General features: G+C 38.8%; 1 protein-coding gene across 2 annotated transcripts in view; it reads right to left on the bottom strand.

Moving 5' to 3' along the window:
- The window catches only part of SPATA13 (spermatogenesis associated 13), a 161875-nt gene extending 160496 nt beyond the window's left edge, over positions 1-1379 (bottom strand). Inside the window, exon 1 of one of the 2 annotated variants that reach the window (XM_069883227.1) lies at positions 1104-1379. In XM_069883227.1, coding sequence (XP_069739328.1) covers positions 1104-1181 — 78 coding nt within the window. In that variant the 5' untranslated portion in view covers positions 1182-1379. The remainder of the gene's footprint in view (positions 1-1103) is intronic. The other variant, XM_069883224.1, reaches the window with a different exon arrangement.
- Between the last annotated feature and the right edge of the window lie 23361 nt (positions 1380-24740).

The raw sequence follows: 24740 nt of genomic DNA, 5'->3' as shown, positions 1-24740 counted from the left end.
ATTTAATGTGAATTTTACTCCAAACACACTTTGCCCCAGTAGATGCTTTTTGTTTAGCTTTTGATGCTACAAATGTCACAGATCTGGACTGGGTCCACACTGTACCAGGTCCTTTAAAGAACTTCTAATAACAGCTTCTGAGCAGTGTCCACCTCACAAGTCAAGAGAAAAGATAGATCCAAGACTGAGAAAATGATACAGCAAAGATATACGACAACTACTTATGAATCATCACGAATAATGAACAGCCGAAGCAAGAGCAATTACCCTGCTCTGCCACTGTATCTAGTTATTCATAATTGCCTCACATCTGAAAGGCATAATAACAGGTAGAGATGAGGTTCTTACAGCAACTATTCTGTAATAACAGACTCTAAAATGAGGTTTTCAAAGCAACAGTTCAGAAGACAGTGGCTGTCTTCTCAAACTGCACTAGAGTGGAAGCACATGTTCACTAATAAAGACAGGAAAGGCAATGAGCCTGGTCCCGTCTCACCTTGACAATGCTGATCTCTTCAAGATGAGACAGGAACATTTGTCTTAAAGCAATGAAGATCTGAACTGAATTGCTGAATAGGAGAAAGAGCTGATGAGAAAAGCATCTCTGACTAGCATCTAAGGGGTTTTTTTTGCTTCAAGTCCTTTAACATAGGGTTGAAATTTTTCTGTTTTATCCTACCTTGGTACAGTTCACAGATCCTCGCAATCCCTAAATTAACTAGGAAGCTTGAAAGCTTTCCCCAGACAGTGTCCCTTCCTTACAGACACAAGAAGGTTGTGTTTATATACCACTCTGGGTTTGTTGTTAATATGAATATAGTAGCATTTCCAGAACACAATTAGGAAAATAACTATGTATTTGGCTATTTTTAAATGAAGAGTTATAAAAATTTTGAAAGACAACAAATAAGCTGTTCTTTAGAACCAAATCCCTTTAGTCAGTCTAACTAGAATGAGTTGTGCATTTACCACTTTGTAATGAAGTTCCCTTAAAACATTATTGCTCCCCTTAAAATTTTGTAAACACAGATTACAGCTGGGAAAAAAAAAAATCAGTTTTCTTGTGCCACCAACCTTTCTACACGGTGCGTATCTGAGCTTACCTTCCATGTGATGGAGGGACAGGATGCCAAGGTGAAGGTAACTTTCTCTGTCATTACATTGAAGGTGACACGAAACATGGTTTGTATTCCAGTAGCCTCAGACCCAGGGCAGAAATCTTCAGTGACGGTCACACTGTTCACTTGTGTACATGCTACCGGGTTCCCGTCATGCTGCAGTATACATTTGGCAAACCCATAACAGTATGATCGAAGCTGAAGCCTGAAACAGCTGTAAGGGTCCAGCTTTTCCCAGCAGCCTTGCTCCTGTGTGTCAGAACTAATCAGATTAGCTGGTCTTACTTGTCTGAGTTGGGACTAACAGGTTAGCAGAACAGTTTGGATGGGGGAAGGGAGCAGTAAATAAATCAAATTAGGGCATTTACTAAGCAGCTGAGATTTCCTTCCTGCTTGCCTTTGTCTCTTTACAGGACTCACACAGAGACAGGACAATACACCACAAAAATGCAGCTTTGTTTTAGAGCAGCTCTTTGTATAGTAGAATTCCTCTAACTTTGCCTTGATTTGATTGGTTTTTGGTTGCCAGTTGCTCTCCAAGAGGAGAGCTCTCCCAGAGTGGCCTGGATGTCAGGCAGATAAACAAGTCGTGGACAGAAAAGCATATATTGTGCCTCTTTCATCCCACAGAACCCACCGAGGCAACACACTGGCTGCGCCAAGAGATCAGTCACACTGCAGTCTGCTCTGCACAGTGCTAGATAACAAGATTCACAGATGGCCAAATCAGGAGACAAGGGCAAAAGGATCACAGGGACACGACAGGACAGGACAGGACAGGCAACACTTCATGATCCTTAGTCTGCTTCAGAGTACTTTTCCACCTCTGTTGCTGACTCAGGCTGATTTACCCTCACAGGAAGGAAAATTCAAAAGAAGAAAGGGAAATCACGTAGTACAATGGCCACTATGAACAGTGGTTGACCTGATGCATGGACTGTACTACCTGATGTGGGAAAAGCTGCATGTGATAAACACTTCCCTCATGAACACAGCAGAGACAGTCAGTTCTGATTGACACCACCGTGTATAATAACAATACCGGTATGCAAAAACCAGACATAGTTTGGGTAACTTTTATCTCTATTTACCTTTCCAAAAATAGGTCTCAAGTTCATTAATCATTTCCTCCCCTGACAATGGAGAAAGATAGGTGGGATCAACTGCCCTCTGAAACTACCTCTTTCTCACTACTGACTAACGAGAGAATCATAGAAAGGTTTGAGTTGGAAGAAACATTAAAGATCATCTAGATCCAACCCCACTGCTATAGGCAGGAACGCCTTCCACTAGATCATATTGCTCAAAGCCCCATCCCACCCAGCCTGAGAGGGAGCCTATGTATTGACATTACAGAAAGCTGACATGGCTCAAAATTAATATCTCCCTTGAAAACTTACATTAATTGTTAAGACCGAGTTTAAAAATCATTGACTTTCCCCTACTTGCTCTGTGGGACTGGTCTGTGACTCTACATAGATGTTTGCTATTGAATGAGGAAGCCGTCAAAATGTCCTGAGTATGTTTCATTCTGCTGGTCATTAACTGTACCAAGAGTAACACATTCACAATGTTGGAAACAGGCCAGGGTGAAACTCTGTTCTTGCCAATAAACACCTGCTCATATAAAAATCGTACTGACATTGAAAGAATAAACATGCAAGAACTCACCAAAGGGAGTAGTAGATTGACAGTCTGACTCTGTAAGAGTTCATCTATTATAGTCCAGGACTGACTGGACAGAGAAAAATCATCTGTTTGCTGGGATTAGGTCATAAGTGGACTTCGTTGTTTTCATAAAGAGAAAATAAGGTTCAGTTACCTGTAAATAACATATTGATAGTACCATACATATGTGTTTCTGCAGAGGCTTGTGTATAGGGAAAGGTGTTTCTTTCCTCTACACAACTGACTTCCTACAGTCTACTTTCATTTACTTGTCTATTTAGATTCTTTTAGGACTACTTAAGCACCAGTCAATGAAATGGAAGCCAAATAATATTAAATATCTTCTTGCTTTAGGTTTATAAAGGCTATGGTTTTTTTTCCTTTCTTTGAAGTGTGCATTTACTGAGAATTTGAAGTAGAAAGTTTCCACTGTGAGAAAAGATGTATTTCCAAGATGGTTTCCCTGTAAACTGTCTTCCAGGTGCCAGCAATGCTGATGTTTCTATGAGATACAGTTGCCACAGGAAGTCAAGCCCAGGTTGAGACAGGTCCTATGGTAGTTTATGCCACACTGATAGAAAGAGCTCCAAGGGTTAAAATCTGTAGCATAAAGACAAGAGAATTGTAAACCGATATGGTCTTAGTGCCCATTGTGCTGCTGAGGACAGAGACTGGTGTTTTTTTCTGGTTTTAATCAAAGCAACAGTCTCATGACTCCAGAAAATTACAATCATCAGGCTCAAGGTCATTACAGCTGTAATATTGTAACTAATTCCTACTTCCCAAGTAAAAGAGCAAAAGGTGTGTTAAACTGTTCTTGGAATACAAACTCTCTGTGAGATTACTACTGAAAGTACTCTCACTCCATAAATAAATAGGATTTGAGTCACAATAAAATAACAAGTATATTTTATGCCGGAACTGTTAAATTTTGGAAGTGTCTTTGACAAGGTAACTCATTGCCTATAGCACCTGTTCTTTGTAACCATTTTCCAACCATCTTACCTTGGGTCTCAGTCATACAGATTAAATCTGAGACAGAGACCACCTTCCATCTCCATCTTTGCACAGCAAAGCATCTAGCACAATACTGTCAACTTTGACAAGGGCTACTGGACATAGTCATGGTAAATCAAATAAGAAAAGATCCCAACATATGAAACCTCCAAACCAGATGTTAAGTCAACACTGTATACCTTATCCTCCTCTCCACGTTGTTCTTCAGCTTCGCCTTGCTCCTTTGTTTTCTCCTACTTTGTGATTTATACTAACTTTTCATTTCTTACTAACATCTGCACTGTGAGCTCCTCAGGGTAACATTTGATTTATTCTACGTACAGCCCTAAATTTATGTGTGAGTACTACCTGAGTCTCCTGAGCACAAATGCGTTATAAATTAAGAAACTCAACATTAAGAAAAGCCAGTGCTGAGATCAGTTAGCCTGAACTACTACCTAAATGTATTTAGGAAATCTGTTCCTCAGATGCTTTTTCCATTCATGTGAATCCAAAGACATGCATAATACACTTATTTAAACCAAATATTCTTTAATATGCTGAATACACTAGCTTAGTAAATTGCATAGGACATCACAACTGGGAGCTTAGTGACAACTTGTTTTATGGCATACTCAGAAATAGTCGCTATTGATCATTACTTCCCTTTCTTTTGCCTACAACCTGTATGTTTCAGCATGCATCTTATCCTTCCATGACATGCCACAATTTTCTTCCATCCCAAAGAAATAAGCAGATCCAGAAAAACATCTCAACATAGCAACAATTTTAGACATAGTTTCGGAGGCGCATCCAGAGAGCCAGAGTTTCTGTTGACCTTAGCATACAATAAAGGTTAATTGAGACACTACTATTTTGTGCTAGTACCTGCTCTTCCCATAGACAGGTATGGGTTTTATTCTGTGACATATATGTAGGATTGCATCTTGATAGTGTCTTACAGACAAGCAGTGTGACTGTCCTCCAGAGTCAATATTATAGTAGCAAAGCAAGGTGTGAATAACTGTGGACAGACTTAACTAAGGTCTTGTCCCAAACACTGATTTAAAGCCATGCACACACTGTCAAACAGAATGCATCACCAGTAAACCACCACCACAAATTTTCAGGCTACTGTCAGATGGAAGTGTAAATGGATGACAGGCAGAAGCCACATTATGCATTTCCACTGGTATAAGCTGGGGTTTTTTATGTCAAAAATAAAGGGCAAATCTTGTAAGGGGGAGGCTATTTATAAATCCCAATATCCCATTTCATGAATCTGATCATGAGACATCTGTATTGGGCTAACAACAAATAATTGCACACCTTCATATCACCTCAGAAAACAGATAACAGGGGACTGGTGCATCTTGATTGCCAGTCAGTCTGAGTAAGAAGAATTTCAGGTTTCATTTATTCTTACGGACATCGTCGTTAGCACCCTCAAGTGCTTTGCAGGTCTGCTAGCCTCACATATTCCAACTGACCTAATGGAAAGTGGCAGCTCCCACACTCCCTGTGGTTTGAAAATGTATGGTCTCAATGAATTTCACATCTCTCGGGGTTTGGTTAGTATATGTTAGTATACATTTAAGATATGATGCCTGAAATCTTCTCCAAGGCATTTTAAACTAACTGTAAAGTCAATTTTGATTACTACAAGATGGTGGTTCAGAAAAAGATGCAGACTCTAAATGAGAATTTGCCCTGCAGCTCAGAGATGGACTTTGCAAGGAAGATAGTGTGCCTGCTCCATTACCCTGCTGCTTGCCCTGCTCTACAAGGAATTCCTGCTTTGAAGGACTTTTTCGAACTCAATAGCTCCACCTCCAGCTTCTGGTGGTCTGAAAGAAAATGCTTTCTTACCGTCAGCTGACAGTAATGCAGCGTTAATGCACAATTTGTTCAGTAATCGTATATATCAGCGACAGCTAGAAGTTATGCCATGAGTAAAACAACCATTAAAGTTATGATTCAAAAAATATGCCGTGCCAACTATATTCTACATTACTGTCATAAAGGAAACAAGATTTCTAGGAAATCTTCCTTCCCTCTCATGCCACAACAAGGATGTGAAATTTTTTTCCATATAGTAACTAAGGAAACATGGAGAAAGGTGATGGGATGAAAAGTGGCAGAAGTCACAAATTCTAAGCTACTGGCCTAGCAAATTTAACAGAAGTCCGTAATGAAGTATTTGGCAAGGCAGGCACATCTCAGAGCCAGTGGTTCTGATTTTGAAGGAATGATCAATCTGTAAGAGAGGAATGTGCTCAAAACGGTGCTGGAGACAGAGGGACATCCTCTAGCAATAGGAATGTGATTTTGGTCAGGCTCAAGGGTGCAACCTTCAAGGAGGAAGAACACATTATAAAATCTCTCATCAGCAGACCCTGAAATGCACAAGAGCTTTTGGTTTTTCTTCATATCCTCAGACTGCTCACTGTTGAAACAGATACTGCCCTCTTTTAGGCTCACCTCTTAAAGACAAACAGTCACATGGTATTTACGAGGACTGCATTCTGTCCCAGTCAGTCTCACTAACATTACCGCATTCCCCCCAGCCAAACAAAACAGTGTTTTGGGATTTATAAGCAACACTCCCCAGCCTTGTTCCTAACCAATGTATTGGTTTTAGTTAACAAATTGCATTGCCAGGGCTCTATGAATGCATTTCCTATCTGATGGTCCTTTTAAGACTTATCTGGTGAGACATTCAAGGTTGCTGTCAGAGGGCCTCAGAGAAGATCTTTCACATCCCATTTCCAGCAGGACATACATGACAACTCCACTCAGCTGGACCCTTGTTGCCTTAGATTCTGCATAAGTGAAACACTTAATAGAGCTTCAAAATAAATCAAAAGAGAAACATTATTTAAAATTACACTTGAGTCATGGTCTGCTCAAAATTTCACCAATTTTTACAGTTGGCAACCCCCAAGATTTTATGAATTTTATGAACAAATGAATAAGATGAGCTTAAATGCATTTTAAAATCCAGAGCAGGTATCTTTTTAAATGCAACTTCACTTAAAATACTTGCAACGCAAGTTTTGTTGAAAGCCAATACAGTATAAACTAAACTGAACTAAAACTACTTTTGCCCAAAAATACATACTTAAAAAAAGCAATACTGAGGTAAAGGGGGAGGACCCAAAATCAGAACCTAAACAGTAGTTCCATTTGTCTAATCTACATTTCTTTCTTGTCAACAACCATCATTGATGTCAATGTGAATTTTTTAATATGGCCACACTGGTACCATCACTGAAGTACCAAAGGAAACCTAATATCACACATTAAAAACTATTATTTTTTAACTTGATGCTAGCATTTGATCTGGAGTCTACTCAGGATACTGGGAAAAACCACAGTTTGGGTTTGACTGCTGATGTTGAGCTACCAAATGACTCAAACTCTTTCTGGGTATCAATTCAGCATTAGCTATTATTCATTACAAAGGGTGCCCCACATTACACAAGAAAGGAGGAGGGATGTTCCTGAATTGGGGGACCTAGCAAGATATAAACAGAGAACGTACCCCTGGGAGCTGCCACAGCTTTTTTTCTCCTATACTGTATTTATTTGTGTGTCTACCAATTGCATACCAGTGAGCAACTGCAAAAATTAAAATACTGTTTAAGGAGAACATATAAAACTAGTAATCTAGATAAAAAACAAATGTGTAAATGACAATTCAAGTGGAGGGAATTAGGCATGCATTAAGTGAAGGGCTGTTAAAGTCAGCAGCAGCAAGCGTCACAGACTACAGTATCATTCCTCCTCCTGTTGTTGACCTGGTAGATGAGCTAAAATAACAGACTTTGCAACTCTGTGCTTTCCTCCCACTCCCTCTGGAACCTCTTTAAAGGTCAGGATTTTTTTCTTGTACAATGTTTTACTGCTGAGGTTCTACAAGGATTAACCCAAGACCATGAGTTTCTAAAGACTGAGCAGATAGTCTCCTGTCTGTGCACATCCAAAAGAAGATCCATGAGCTATGGAATGGCATCATGTCACTGAAGGCAGAATCCAACAGAGGAAAAAGGGATTGTAAGGTGTAGACTTGTGCTTTTTGGTAGCACAGCTTGCCTGTGACCACAGAGGAAGCCTGTAGCGGCTACAGGAGGTAAACTCAGACATCTTCCACAGCTTAGCTCACTTCTTTGCCAGTGAGGTTTTATTCCTTCCCTCTACAGTATGTGCAAGAGGGAGCCTGTGCATCAAAACACCTCTGGTCTGAAACCAGACATCTGACATAATGTTCTCAGAAGGTTAGTAACGCCACTAGTAGCTGAACTGAGTTTAAGTAAATGATAATGTATATGTAAGAAAGATGACTGTGACACTATGGAGAATTAGTATGCCAAAGCACATTAATTTCAAATCAGCTAAATGATAATAACCAGAAATTTTAACTCTTAACTCTTGAGCAAATAATTTCTACTGCTTCTTTGGAAAAAATTTTTGACCTACTTGCTCTAACATCCCCTTTTTCAATATCACTGGTAGAAAAGGGTCTCTGAGACAATTTTTCAGCCAAAAACCATTACGTGTTCTAGATTCCTTTAATAAAGAAATAAACCAACCAATTTTAATACAGATTGTTAAAACCTGATAGCATTTAAAATATATTATTGTTACTATTATGGACTTAATCTATTTTCTTTTCTTTCTTGTGCAAGCTTTGTATTAAGTTAGCTTGACCTTGTGATTAATGGCATCTGGTGTACAGTACAGTATCTGTAGGTGTCATTGTTATTGTGTGGACCTTGTGTGAACACAGTCAGAATTTCCTGGAATATGTTGGACCAGCATAAGTTGCATATAAACAGGCCCTGATGGTCTGTGCTGCAAAACAAGATCAAACCATATAAGGGGAAAGGACTAGAAGGTTAGGAGAACGAGAACATGGAGAACTCTCTTTACTCCACTTGAGACCACCAAAAAAAAAGATAAAACCAGAACTTTGGACATGCACAGATAGACAACGATGATGTGGCACTTGGAGGGAGCAATGTAAATAATTTCCCTGAAATAATAACACACAATAGTTTTCTGAGTAATATTAATGAATATGTATTAGTTAATTGATTTAAGGAAACTGAAATCATACTATTAGTGCACGTGATTGGCAGAGGTTCCCACCATGTGCCTGGATCCATAATAAAGCCATGCTTACTCTTTATCACTAAGTGCTAAGGTGTCTTATTCTGGCAACATTGTAAGGGCTGAATTGATTTTGTGATTTGGATTGGACAACTAGATACACTACCAAGAAGGTACAGGTACATGACAAATACCACTTTCTGAAGTTTACTGCGGCTGATGGGTTACATTCTAAGAAACTTGGTCGAGTGCTTAAAATCAGTCATAAGTACCCAGAGCCTATAGCAAAATGAGGCACTAATTAAAATTTCTTTTCAAAAATTATACATGTGGGGAAAAAAAATAACAAACACATCTCAAAATTAACCTGGATTGTTCGATAATCAACAATCCACATTTCCAGAAATCATTCATCAACAAGTTATAAATAACTTAAATTACTTTTTTCTTTTCTACTAGACTTACTTCTCTTCCAGCCCAAGAGTGATGAAACTGCCCCTGTAGCTCATGCTTTGATCACAGCCCATCTAGATTACAGGATTTATTCATGCATGCATTTTGGAAATCCAGTTGGAAAATCTCCTTGACAAAATTTCTGACATGAAAAGACAGAATCCGTCCTTCACTCTCACTGTCCCACTACCCGAACGCTGATTAGATGTCTGTCCTCATCTTTAGGACTCCCTGTAACTTGGTCTCAGCTCAAGGATGAAGATGGGTTTACAACTGTTTGTCACAGTAATGCAAATTAAGCCCAAAGCACAGGAAGCTTGTATTCAGAATTATCAAAGCTGTGCAACTGCATGGCTTGAGATTGTTAACTGATAAGCAGATAAGTAATGGGCTAATGATCAAGATGTCTGTAGACCATCAAAGAACTATCAGAAGTTTACACAAGTGACCTTTAGTGCAGCTTATCTCTTACATTAAATTATAAGTACAATAAGGATAACAGACCAGCAAACATCCCAGTGTGAACTCATAGTACTGACAGTGATTCAATTTTGGGTGTATGGCTAGTACATGGACAAAACGAAATGCCAACTGCTTAAATATTTGCTTAGGAGTCAGTCCACACACAGGGAAGAAATGTGTCTGGTGGTTGTCCAGACATTCATGGGAGCAATTTGATCAGCAAAACAGAGTAGTGTTTATAACTTAAAGACTGAATAAAAGAACAGGAGTGGGTGTATCATTCCTTGAACTACTACAGATTTCAAACAAGGCTGCAAGAGTAGATTATTCTGGTAGTTGGTTATTGTCATTCCTGAAGTGGCACCAGTTTGCTGGAATCACTGAAGCACCAGTAAACCCTGGAGTACCAAGGATGTCACCTGAGATTAGTGATCAGAAGGAACAAGCAAGGTCTTTAGTCTTCTAGCACAAAGGAATTTTATGCAAAAAAAAAGATTCTTGTAGCAAACACAGCTCTTGGGTCTTGGTCCAAGAATGGATAAACTTCCACAGGAAATTCAGAGCATCACAAACCCCGAAAGGACAATTAATTTCTTTAGCCTTGCCCTGTGCTACACAAGTCAATAATGTTTTACCACAAGAATATATAATAAACCCTCCACTGCCACAGTTCTGTCCCTGGAGAGAGGATTCTGTGAGACATGCTGTTACTGCTAGTCCCAGTGCCTAACACACTACTAATGCATAGAGTTCAGAAAATACAAGAATATATATTACACATACCCCCAAAACTAAAAAGACTGGTTTTGAAAAGCCCAATCATTATAATTTCAAGTTTTTACCAGAGAATCAATGGAGAATTGCGTAAATCATGTGCAAGAGCTGCTACTGCTTTTGGTGAAAAGTATGCACACATTGTCCTCTGTATTAGGAAACCTGTAAGTGTTACAGCATTTCTTGCTGTGTGTAAGATCCTGGCTATTGTGGAGGTTTCACTGCCCAGACACTCACATACACAGAGTAACATGCAAGCCTTGTTAAATCTTATTTCTAGTTTCCTACTCATTCCTCAACCCAGTCCAAACCAGATTTCTTCTGTCCTGCTTCACCTTTTCTGTGTTATTTTTTTGCTAATGTAAACTGAGCCATCTCTCCAGGCTTAATTTATACCCTTGGCTACTTTACCTTTGGTCTTACCCTTCTTCCTGTTCTGCTGTCCATTTGTTTCAACTTCCCATTTCCCTTTCTTGCACACATTCTTCATGTTGATGCTGAAAAGATCTCTCTTCCACTGTTCTTATGAGCCAGAGGAGTTCCTGTCTACCAGCTCAGTTCACCTTTTATCCTCATTACAAAGCATTCACCATTCTGTGCATCTTGCCATCTCTGCAGAGGTTGTATAACTACTCTCACTAGATGCAAGAACACAGTTTGACTTAGTGATGATGTCCCAAATACAGCTGTACCACAGGTACATACATGTGCTGTTTTCATCCCCATTGTGCAGCTCAGATGGCAGTGACAGTCTCTCAAATAGAGATAAAAATGCATCCAGAACATTTAAGATCCTCTGATACTGTCTATGCTGCTTATATTTGCTCTCACCTACTCTGCATGGCAGATGTCTCCCTAAGACATCTCTGTCCTATATTGTGTAATTCCACACATATTAGTACATTTCCTAGCTACCACTCCTATGATGAAGGAAAATCACATGCTAGTACTCAGAGGTCTCAGGCAGATCCAGGCACAATAAAGACAGTTCAAATGGCTTACTGTTTAGACAAACTAGTTTGGAGGACCTTACTCTGCCCACATGAAGACATTTACTGAGCTGGTGAAGGAAAGAATTCCTGTCGCTGGACCTAACTCTGTGAAGACATTCCTGGTACATTTGCTTCTGACACAAGGCAGTGAAACAATTTTGTACATCTGCAGAATGCGAGAGACCTTCCCTTCTCTCTCCATCAGTAGATGTTTTGTACTGTTGTTTCCCAGAGCTTCTTTATGTCATCATTCCAAACAAATGATGCCTGTTGTGCTACAGACCACTATGCTCTTTGTCTTCTTCACAGGAGGCAAGCTTAAGAAGGAAATTAAGTAGAAAAGTTTATTATAAACCTACAGAGCCAGAGAGCAGAGAACCTGCTTGTCATCTTGAGCCTTCCCTGCATGATTTAAATCAGACTGATTTATCTTGTTCCTAGTTATGTAATTCCTTAAAGGCCAGGGCAAGGATGTTGAGAGCATTTTGGCAGTTTGTGGTCTGCTCTGAATCAGGTCTGGAATTTCCCTTGCTGTTGTGCCCTGCAGTAATTTTCCTAGAAATTTTCATGCCTCCATTTCTTTGCAAAGCCAAACCATCAGTACCATAATTTCCCGCTCTCCATCCACTGGTAAGAATAACCTATATGTCTTTATGTCAATAGACAGTTCCTGAAACCTCCTTGTCATGATAACAAAGAATAGAATTGAGACTATGGGTCAGACTCGAAAACTTGCAAGAGAGGCTGTGAACTTGTCTTTTGAAGTGGCCTGTGAGAATCATAGAATCACAGAATTACCAAGTTGGAAAAGACCCACAGGATCATTGAGTCCAACCATTCCTATCACTAAACCATGCCCCTCAGCGCCTTGTTCAGTGTAGAACCACATCAGCAAGAGCCAAGCCTGAAGGGTCACCACTCTGGCCAACTTCATCTGCAGAATGGACAAACAACCCTTAAAACAATCCTGTTGTAGGACAGGAATATCAGGATAGAAATGAGCTCTGCCCAGCTACTTCAGCACCTGTTGCAAGCATTGACTAGAGCACTACATCTCTCAAATCATTTGTGGTCTTCTATCTAATCACACTTTCATTTCTAGTGAATTTTAAAATTATCTTTTCAAATGTGACCCTCTGAACATATTTAATCTACCTAGATGATTAGTTTGTTTAACTGAAATGTTATTGCTTGCTGAGTAAAATCTCCCAACCCCATATGAAAATATTTATTTATAACCCTAGTGCTTAAAAATCAAACACTGACTGCAGGATTTTGAGGTGGTTTTGGTTTGGTTTGTTAATTTGTTTTATGGGAATTTATTGATCCAGAAATACTGCAGTCTGAAAAAGCCTAAAAATGCTTGAATTGCCCTATAGATTTCTGGTAATTTAGACCACCGTGTAACATTATAATTTTGCAGGGTAAGAAACATCATTTCACATCCTAACTAACTGATCTTCATTGGCTTAATTTTTAAAGTTGTTGAATTATGCTAACAAGATCACAGTAATTAAAAGAGCTTCAGGGAAAAGGGGACAGAGTTGGGAGTTAGCTCTGCAGTCCCTGTGAGAGCAAAGATTTGTGTTTCCTCTTGAGCTCTGAGCTAGCGATGCAAATCCTCTGAGCTCACATTAATGCAAGTCTGACTGACAACCTCCCATTCAGAGCAACCATCTCAGATTTCTGCAGTTAGCATGTGCTCTGAAATTTCTGATTCTCCAGGCTTGGTCTCTAATTTGCATTTTGAAGAGAATCTTAAGAATGAAGGTGCCAAGACTGAGCAAAATCACTGCTCTTGAGACGTATTCTGCATATCTGCAAGTGTGGTAAAAGTGTATTTCTGTTAAAATCAATAGGATAAGTATCACATGGGGGGCAAAAATGACTGTTCTTACAAAGTTGGGAGCATTGATGGCTTTCCTGGAGAAACTCTGGAAAGGCACAAAAGAAACTAATCAATGCACTAAAATAGGGAGACAGCATGTTTAAGCAAAGCAGAAAGTCCCAGACAGCACTTGCTAATCCCTGAAAATCTCTTCATGGCCCTAATAACAGTTTCTTATGTGGAAAAATGTATATTCAAGATTCTTACAAACAGAAAAAAGAGAAAGCAGAAATATATCAGATATATTGTCCCCTCTGCTGCTAGTGGCTGATTTTTCTCTTTTTCAAGGTTTGCTTCAGAAAACCCAAGAAATCAGATAATTTATTGCGCAGCCAGGAAGAGTATTGCACATTCTAGGAACATTTGCTGAAGAATAAGAGGCTTGAAAATCAATTAAATAAAGTCTGTAAACATCAATACCTAAATAGGTCCCATATTAGAATATTTATGTCAGCACATAAAAGAATATTGATGGAATCAGTTGCTGACATTTTGGTCATGGGCTACACAGATGTTTCACGTTTGAAGTTCCAGCTATTGCACCCTAGATTTCCTGGATCTGAAGTACAATTTGTGTTAAGCCAGATTCTTAACAAATGAAGATATGGATTTCCTAGGCTGTTTTTAATTATGATGTCTTCCTCATATGAACTTACTCAGGTCATTCTTTCAACTATTTTATACTCTCCATTACATGAGATTACTTGCTTTTTTTGTGCCCATATGAAGTAGGAAAAGAAAGGAAAATGGGAAAAGGCAATGGATTTTTGCAAAACAATGACATTACCTGCTCTCTGTTCTACTTGCAGTATTCTATTAAACTAACTCAAAGCAATATCAAGGATTAAACAATGCCTGAATGAATATAATTTAGTACAATGTAGCTGCTCACTACAATGACATCCATTTTGCTATATCTGATAATGAATTAAAACGCTGGCATTCATTATTAGATTATAAGAATGCATTAACATGCCCACATTTTCCCCACTCAGAAAATCAACTAAAATATTTACATTTATCATTTCCTTCTACGTTGTCTATGCAGGAAGCTTACATTTTAACTCTCTGATTAAAATGACTTTGAAAATCCCTGTTACCTATTCCTAATTACACAGTACACTGTATTAGCATGAACATAATCATCAAGTTAAAAGACCCAATCATCTCTTCCTGCTCTTCATTCTTAAGGCCACAACTGGAGTACCATGACCAGTTTTAGACTCCACACTGAAAGAGAGATGTTGGAAAACTGGAGTGTGTCCAGAGGAGGGATACTCAAAACGTCAGAGAACAGAAACGTAGCTTATGACAAGAGACTGAGAGAACAGAAAACTAAATCCCTATTATGCATTAAAAAACCTTATGACTATGAGAGCTAGCATACACTGGCACAGTTTGCACAGAAAACATAGAATCAATCACAGAATCACAGAATAGTTTGGATTGGAAGGGATCTTTAAATCGTGAATGTCAAGCTATCTGCATCCTTGAAGATTTTAAAAACTTGAGAGGACAAGGCACTGAGAAACCTGCTATAACTTGGAAATTGGCTTTGCTTTCAGCAAATAGCTCCAGAGGTCTTTTACCTAGTTTTTTTTTTCTGATTCTACGTTTTCTTTGCTTGTACTAAATGCATTTGGACTGTGAAGATAAAAATCCCATCATACGTTCTCTTGTTCTCCTACATTCACATACTGTTCCACAAGTAAGTTCTGCCTATGATTGCCCTGATTGAAGAAAAAAATTCTCCACTAAAAGAGTCTGCAGATTTAGTGTATGATCCAATAAAATGTCTTCTACCAAACAGATTCTGTAGGCCATGGAGCCCAGTAGTCACTTGGGTTCCCTTTACAAGAGCAAGAACTGTCGTTATCTCCTCATTCACAACAACAGGAGCTCAGAGTTATCCATATAGATGTAATTGTCCACATTATAGATGCCTCAGTTTCTTAGATGAGCCCTACTCTCTGTTTGATAAAACTTGATCTTACTGTCCAGTATTGATTCAGTGGCTCTCCGTATAGCTGTTTCTGCCTGTTTCTGCCTGTTGCTTCTTTTATTTGATAGCAGTAAGTCTTTCAGGTTGATAATTTTGTTCTGTACTTGTGTAACACCTAATACACCATAGGCTAAAGAAGGTCAACACATGGGTTCACGGTCACCCTTGTGTGTGTCACCCTATGAGTGTGCACTTCATTTACCCACTCTGTGGCACGATTTTGGCCTAAGCCAGCTACCACTGTTGTGTGCCATATCATAGAATCATGGAATCACTAGGTTGGAAAAGACCTAGGTCTTCTTAGGTCATCGAGTCCAACCATTCCTACCTGCCACTAAACCATGTCCTTGAGCACCTTGTCTACTCATCTACCATCAAGTTGGAGATAACATACAAATAATGCCTAATAAGCATTGTGGATGAAGACGTTCAGTTTTGGGAAGGAGGTTAAAAAGTTTAGGAGCAGGAATGCAAGCTGAACTGCAGTACTTGCCCTCCAGCCAGTGAGTCTTGGCCTGTTTCATTCACTAGCACAGATGTAGGCGTCAGTTCAATAACGACCAAATTACATGAAACACTTCTCAGTTTTACTCTCACACACTTATTAACTAAAATAATCCCTTAATGAATGAATCTGTAGGCTTTATCTTAGCATTAAAGAAGTTAACATTCATTTTTTCCACAAAGTAAAATTAAGAAAATAACCTAAGAATATGGAATACACCTTGGAGTTTTAATGGAGAAAGCATGAGAATCACCTGCTATATCTAAATGCAGTTTCTGCAGTTCAGGGAAAAGCTCATTGCATACAGTGTGGGATCTTAGGTACTCAACCTCTTCGTTTCTGCAGTTTCAATAGTTTTGTCCCGAAGACCATATTTCTTTATGGTTAAGGACTTGGCAAACCTCACAAAAGACTTAAATTACAAATACAGACGGTCTCAATCAGAAATTACTAGATTACTGACCAATAAAGCTGCTGAACAGTTTTTATTATTTTATATGACAACAAGTGATTTCTAGTAAATGGACAGTAGCAGAGCTGTTCTTCACCCCCTATCTATGGCTCCCTGCCTGTGATCCAGCAGCTCAACCTATCTGTACCAGTCACAGTCAGACATTGACAGAAACAGATGCCAATAAACAATGGCACCAGCAAAGAAGGAGGAGAAAGAGAGAAAGCAATGACTGTTTGAGTTTTTTTAAGCCATTCACGAGTTTCAATAACTAAGGCTAATTCACTACAAGTCAGACGTGTTGCAATCTCCTTCCTGTGCATCCCCCTTGCTGCCACATCAGGGTCACATACAAGCTACTTTCTAGTTTTTTAAGTACAAATAAAAGTACTGAAACAAGACTCGGAGGAGAAATGGATTCTCAGTAATTTCAGAATGCATACTCAATTTTTTTAAATCACCAGTGATGCTTTGTATTTGTAATGCAATGTTGTTTTAGCTTGCAATGCTCCAAGGACATAAACAAGGCAATGTTTATAAAGGAAACTTTGATTGATAGAGCTGAAAAGAAATTACAAGCTTTCAAGCATATAAGCCCTTTTTCAGTTCTAAATCTCCAAACTAAACCAAGAGCATGAATCACTGCAGTGATTTTAATTTAATTGAATGAGTCCTTTTCAAGTAAAAAGACAGTTGGTACCAAGGGAGCAGAAGAGAATTGCAAAATTAGAGGTGATAATATTTTAGGCACTGTGGGGCCAGAAATCAGAAATTACTGCCCACAGAACAGTGAGCTCTTAATAGAGGATATGGTGTGGAGAAAATACTGCCAAACAGTTTTTCTGTTACATCCATGATTTTTAGTATCCACTAAAATTGTGCATTTTAGTTCCTAGGCAGTTCTGGAGGCATTTTTCTCTCTTACTTAAGGATCCAAAGTAAGAGATGAATCTGTGGCTTTGTGAATTATGTTTTCTTACTTTTCACTAGATATTTCTGGTTGTTTAAGAATTATCTGCATGAATTAATTCTGCTGCTTAATTCTTGTTGCATTTCATTCATGCAGTCTTCATTTGTCACTCTGCATATAGCATATCATCACATCCTGGGACATAAGATCCGTACATCCAAGGCTGGGAAGAGGTGGTGGGAAGCTCTGTTGCAGAGTAGAATCTTCTTCCAAGACTGTATGTTGGCATATAGTAAGATGGGATGCCAAGTTAGGTGCAGTCAGTAAGAAATGAGATGAAAGCAATTTTGAGCCTCAGTAAGGCTGTGCATAGTATAGGCTAATGATCCTTGATCCAGGTCTCTCATTGGAGTAAGGAGGAGGGTTTATTTTTGCACACCATACTTAGTCAGCTATCAATGAGCTGGAAGAATTAGGGTCACTGTGGCAATGCCAATCTGTCCCTCCACAAGTGCAGAAGCTGGCCTGCCAGGCACCAGACCCCAGCAAGCACGCATGGGTCTTACCACGCTTTAAAGAAGTTGAACTTAACACTCTTGTGGCTTTACTAATACGAACAGTACATTAGTCACAACAAAGGAGATGCTAACAAGTTTAAAGGATGCTGTTTAAAAGTGCACTCTCCGTATAAAATAAGCAGGTTGATTTAAAATGCTAACAAGATTAGGTCTGCAAATTGCTGTATCTTTTGCTCCAGGCTTTACCAATTTACATCTGGCTGGGTTGTATGAGGCACATGTGCTGCAGAAAGATCATCACCGTTCCTCCTTATACATTTTTTTTTTTTATAAAATCAAAACTCCAACAAGCAAGAAATGCTGACTATCTGCATTATGTCCCACAGGTTTCTTTATCGACATCAGGTGCAGCTTGTCTAAATAATACGACAGAGACACTGCATGTTCCCATTGCTGCAATGGATTTTCCTTTTGAAAGTCTTATCTGTTTTGCCACATGTTGGAGTAGGCAGAGAAGGAGCAGGGGCCCAGCAGCAAGTGTCATATGAGCTCTGGTCACATTTACTCACATCAAACTGCTTATATGACCTCAATTGACCTTGATACTCTCTTCATGCAAGGAAACATTTATGTAACAAGCTGAGCAGGCAGAACGTGACCACTAACCGGTTAAATAAGCACACCAGGACTTTTCTGGCACTGTAAATCACCAAGTGCTTTGCACCACTAGGTGTATTTCCCAAGCTAACACATAGCTAGGTCCGTCTTTTAAAGGAAAAGCTGTTTTCCAGGATGCCCCTGACAACCCCATCTCCTCCCTGAAGGAGGAGGAATATGCTGCCTTTTCCCTGGGCCACTCAGCACAGGCACTTGCTAGGTCTTCTCCTGAGGCCAGAGTGAGGAGGCCACGGTTTCCCAGATTGACAGAAGCAGAGTTGGCAGGCAGATATGCCGCTGCCTCCGCAGCCATAGCCCCATTACCCCACCTGTGCACCAGCAAGGTGAAGAGCTCAACGCCCTGCTCTCACCCCTGTGCCTGGGGGAAGCCTGACAATGAGCAGAAGCCACTGTGGCAGAGTAGTCTGTATAAAGTCTCTTAAACATTAAAATAGGTATCATCTATCTAAATTAATTTTCTCAAACTAGTTGTAAATTTTATTATAGCTAAAGTCTATTATTGCTTTTCAATGTTCTTTTCAAATTAGCCAAGATGGTAGGGACTGGATTAGAAATCTCTGTGGTGTGCAATACAGCCGGTGTAGGTAGAACAGATTTGAGGCCTCCGTTCAGGGCAACACCACTGGATTATAAAACAACTAAATGGAGGAAAAAAACATTAACGCAATGAGAACTGCATGCATGAACCAGCATCACTCAGTGGGGCTCATGCCAATGAAAATCCTTCTGAGGCAGCGTGAGAGCAAAAGAAGCTCTCACGTTAGGTGTTAAAAATCTTCTAGGAAAGGAAAATCATATTTTAGTCAGGTAAAAATAAACTTCATTTGTTTGTTTTTCTTTCATTTTTCCATTGAACCTATTCAGAAAATAATTTTTTAAAAGTTACTCACAATTAAGATTACTTAGAATTCTGCTTTCTATATCATTACTAAACTGACAAATCATTTCTTTTAAGCTGCCTGAGATTCAAACTTCGATGCTAGGGCAGTACAATTATTTTTGCTAACACTTCAATAAAGATTCAAATTGTAAACAATTCAGTTGAAAATACAATCTGACAATTGCTTGTAGTCAGCAGTCTCCCTCAAAAGGTTTAAATCTTCATATCCGTACATACAGTTGAGCACAAAGGAGTTGTAACCAGGCAAATGAAAATAATAATTTGACTTTCAAGCATCTATGGAAAAAACCTCTTCTGTTAAGTCTCTCAAACACTGATGCTGAGTGCTTAAGGATGTTGTGAAGCAATTTTTTTTCTTGCTGAAGGAAGAGGAGGAATATTCAATGTAAAATTAGTGTGCTGTGCACTCACTGCCTATGACAAACCAAGAGAATTCAAATATAACGCCTGCCTGGAAGTCTTCAGGGCCAGGTTTCATGAGGCAGCCTGATCTAGTGGGAAGTATCCCTGCCCATGGCAGGGGTCTGGTACTAGATGATCTTTAAGGTCTCTTCCAACCCAAACTGTTCTATGATTCTAAAAATATCCCAATTTTCTTTGCAAGAAAGTTATCCAGTGCAATTTTTTTGTACATCATCCCTGAATCAGTTTTATTTAATGCACACAAGCGTAGACAGGAACAACATGCACATGTTTGACTCCAGTATGCAAGACATTGAGTGGAAGTACCACCTGACTTTCACTCTGCCTGGAAACAGGAGAACAAAAGGGCTGTCCTTAAGTTCTGTCACCTACTTTGAAATTTTAAAAAAGTATCAACAGCAATGCCACAAGTGCTGTGATATATTTGCACAGAAAAACTTCCCATGACAGTTGGAGAGGAAACGGAAACCAAAGTTTTCATTGCCTTATCCAAGAATTTCTGCAAAATATAATTCATCAGAAAAATAAAAAGCAGAAAGTGCTTAAATAAATACTGAAGATTGTTCTCTGGATTTGCTGAAGTCAGTATCAAAATTCCCACTGATTTAAGTGCCCAAAATTTCACTAGGAAGGAAGGGAATGTGAAGTTTGAGGAGTTTTCTCCTTTTGAATTTTAGCTAGATAATTATTTAAGCTTCAATAATTTTCAATACAGGCCATAACTGCTTGAAAGTGCTATATTCACGTGATCAGTGTCTTTTGCAGACAGCATTTCACCACAGGGAATAACCAACATAATTACACAGCACAGTTTGGCTCAAATTCATAGTTCTGATTGTTCAGGTTAAGGCGGATTAGATTTCAAAGCTTTCTAAATCAGGTGCCTAGAAATGCCTCATTTTGTCTTAGCTTTTTGTAAAATAAAATAATAACCCACAGAACGATTTTTGCTCAAACAGGCCTTCAGACTTTCCAGCACTGCTTGGAGTTACACAGTCTCTGATTGACACTGCTCTGAGACATTTCAATACGAGTAGCAATGGCCAGAGGAGCTCTCACATGAATATCCTTTACCCTACAGAAGTTCTCTCCACTTGACTGCACCCGCTGGAGTAGCTGAAAGAATGCTTTTTACCATAGGCAAGAGAAGTGAAGCTGGCAGTTAGAACCGATATCGTATGATACTTCTTATCCTGGGAGCCTTTTTCCAGGTCTTCAGTGTTTGCCAGATGTCAGCTGCTGAGTTAGGGAGCTCTTGCACAGGACGTCTGTCCCTGACTGAATTTTTAAGTTTTAATCAAAACAGTTCAGTTTTTTTTTCAAACTGAAAAAGAAGTACAGTCATATTATTACAAAGAAGTACAGTCTTCTCAAGAACTCTTTTTAAGAATCTCTAGCAGCACTTTCTTTGGGACATAGACTTGACATTTCATTTTAGTGAATTGTCTGGCCTCAGACACAGGCTTTTGTAAGTGTACCAGAATTAAGGACAATCTCTCCTGTGTTCTTACAACTTGCTTTATGGATGAGCTGGAAAAAGCTGTGTTTGAGCATGGAGTGATAAGAAAAGCAAAGAGAGTTACAGGAACAGAATAAAAGCAAGTTAGTGAAGATCACAGAGAGTCCAAACATCCTATATGCTCAGACTGGAAAGAAGCAACCAGGAGAAAAAGGAGAGTAGTTCAAGGTGAAAGTATTGATAACTACTAGAAAACTCCAAATTATAGGTCTTTGAACTGATCCTAGGTTTTCCTATCAGTGGGCAACAGTTTTACACACTAATAATAATAGTACCCCATGTTTTAAAAGCTGTTCAACAAGAGGTAGCAGCAGAATACGAGTACAATTTACTTTATAAACACTAGAGCTGGAGGTCTGTGCTGCAAGTATTGGTAGTATGAAAGTTTAAACCATGATGATGACTCAGTTGGAACATCAGTAGTGTCACTGACACGTCTGCTGCTGCAATGCACCACATGCTTCTCCTTCTCTCCAAACAAATCAATTGCCTGAGTTTAAGCTGTGAAGTTATTCAATGAAAGATAATTTCATTGTCTTTTGCAACATGAAAATGCTGCTTATAACTGTTTTCCTTATAGAATCCTAATAGCCCTACTTCTAGCAGTAAATTAAGTCCGGTGGAAGCATACAATACACGCATGACTAGAGGAATGTTAATTAACTTTCGGATGATTAAACCTCTTTCAGATTATTAGCCTATTTTTGGGATTTATGTGGACAGTGTACCAAAATATGCCAGGAGGTAACAAAAACGTTACAAATATTCATTTCTGAATGTTGCACCACAGACCACTACAGAGCCCAGGGAACATCCCACACCGTCAGTCTCCTGCAGGGACTTGTATTATCAACCTTGCTGAAAGCATCTCTTTTAGACAGTACTAAAAAACAGCCTTTCAAGGGGGAAAACAACATCATTATTATTCATGATTTGTTTTATTTTAATAATATTTTCACTGCTAGCTTCTTCTGAGGATCTGCCTGAATAGGAAAACTGATCAGAAGCCCATATGCCAGGGTTTAACAGCTAAATGGAGTGAGAAAATCTTCAATTAGCTGAAAGTGATTTCAGCCAGACAGTCTGTGAAATGTCAGTCTACTGACCAAAGAGCTGCAAAAGCTAATTTAGCAGTCATTATATTTTGTAGTTATTAAACTCCAGCTGAACATCAACTATTTAGTATCATTAATTGAAAAAAAAACCAACACAAATATCAGCCAATTATTTAACTGTTAGGATTGGTTTGGATAGCACAAGCATCAGACTTGCTGAGAAAGTGGGAATGAATCATTGTACAAAAAAAAAAATGAACTAGCCAGCTTCCAACATTAAATAACTGCTTGCATTTTGAGTATATTTAAAGAAATACTCAGTGATCGGTAGCAAGCCAGTTTCACAAACAGTCTCCACAAAGTTACTTTGACATTATTATAAAAAAAAAAGACAAAATAGAGCAAGGAATTTTAAGTACATTTAGATGAACAATTAACAGATATTTTTTTCCAAAACGCAAATCATCCTCCCCTTCATGGTTTATTATTATTTCTATTGCAGTAGTGTTTTGAGATTTAGTCATAGCAAAGATTCTCTTTGTGCTAGACACTATACGTGGAACAGGAAGATAATCCTTGCCTTGAAGGACTTACAGGCAAACATATGGTTATTTGCTAGACAATGCATATTAGATCACAATTACCTCATTTGTTCCAACTCTGATCATCTCTCCTTTTTCTTAACAGAATCAAGTTATTGACATCACAGCTGCTGGCTACAGAGTGTGGGCTTATATGAGACATATGCATAGTTAGCATGAGAAGGCATCAAAGTTATTGTTTAATTCCTTATTTAGAAAGCATACAATTTGTTTGGCTTTGATACACTAAGCAGTAACTGACAAGTCAGGTATTCTTCTCTGAAAATACTTAATCAGACAAAGCTAATTCAGCTTTGCTGTCCATAAGCATCTGTGCATTAAGCCATCTGCTTTACGGGAAAACGGGAGAGGAAAAAAAGCATATCAGTTGTTAGTCAAAACAAGTTAAATGAAACTCAGTTTGATTAAGTAGAATGTCAAAATAGAAGTTAGTTTGAGACATAAGTAAATTAAAATCATTGCCTCCTGTCATTTCTGAGACATTATAGCTTATCATTTGAGAGAACCATATCTCTGCAAGAGCACCCTCAGTCCCTGCCAACAATAGCTGGAAATTGTAATTTTTATTATTGCCTCATGGTCTTTTTAAAACTTGTCCCCAGCAAAGCAGGAGAATTTCAGCAACATTATGTCTATTCACATTTCTTAACCCCAGTCAAAGACTCATTTTCCCTGTCCTGTTTTTCATGGCAGAAGATATGAATTTGGCCTCTTAATACCTGCTTTCTATGTTCTCTCTACCAGATTCTGGAGGTAAATGTCATTGTTTTCTTCAATATAAATTGAAAGATCTTTGTTTCCTGCATAGTCAAGAGGAGTTTTACAATCAGTTTTACAGGAGTCAGCGTTTTCTTGTGAGATTTAAATATGACCAAGTTTTGGTTATTCCTTTATTACCTGAACAAAGGAAGACAAATCATGTTTCAAGCAGTCTTAGTTAAAAAGAGCACATATTTCAAATGCTGATATCCTCTCTCGCAGGACATTGTTCTTTTACCAAGGAAATCCTCCCTTTTGTCAGTACAGAAAATATTACTTACCACTGCTCATCTTCCTCTGCTTTATTCTATTCTTCATGACATTGTACTCTCAAATGGAACTGTCTGTGCTGGCACCCTCCTGAGTAATCCTTCACCTCTTGTCCTTAAAATTTGCTGCCCCTGCACTTAAGTGTGGAGAAGAATGAGGTCATAGAAATCTACTGTTATTGTGACATTAGTTAAAAAAGGAAAAGCAAACCCCACAACAACTGTCTACACTGTTAGACTTTTAAGTCAGTTTCTTTAAGAAAAAAATCCTGCTCTTTTATTGGCTTTGCAAAAAAAAAAAAAGAGCATGCAATGGAACGTCATCATCTTTGCCAAGCAAATAGCTGTAGATATGTATTAAACACTCCTAATTCTCTTCGATCCCATTTACTCTCCACCTGTCTCAAACCAAGCATCCCATTCAGGCAGAGGCATAGCTACTGCACTGAGTAATACAGAACACAAATGTATTTTAAACACTCAGTTTCTTGACTTGCTGTTCCCAATGTTTGCATAAGGAATATTGAGATAGTCAAGAGACGGTAAAACATGCAGTCAGTCAAACAGAACTGCATCTGGCTTAACTAATAAATGGTATTCGCATGTTCTCTGAGAGTTGTCTTCCTTTTAGAGACACAGCCATATGGACAATGCAGAAATTAACTGGTTCTGAATAAAAGTAAAG

This window comes from Phaenicophaeus curvirostris, chromosome 1 (assembly GCF_032191515.1).
Source record: "Phaenicophaeus curvirostris isolate KB17595 chromosome 1, BPBGC_Pcur_1.0, whole genome shotgun sequence".
NCBI classification, from domain to species: domain Eukaryota; kingdom Metazoa; phylum Chordata; class Aves; order Cuculiformes; family Cuculidae; genus Phaenicophaeus; species Phaenicophaeus curvirostris.
Note: the sequence above shows the minus strand (reverse complement) of the source record. Positions and strands in the feature narration are given on the sequence as shown.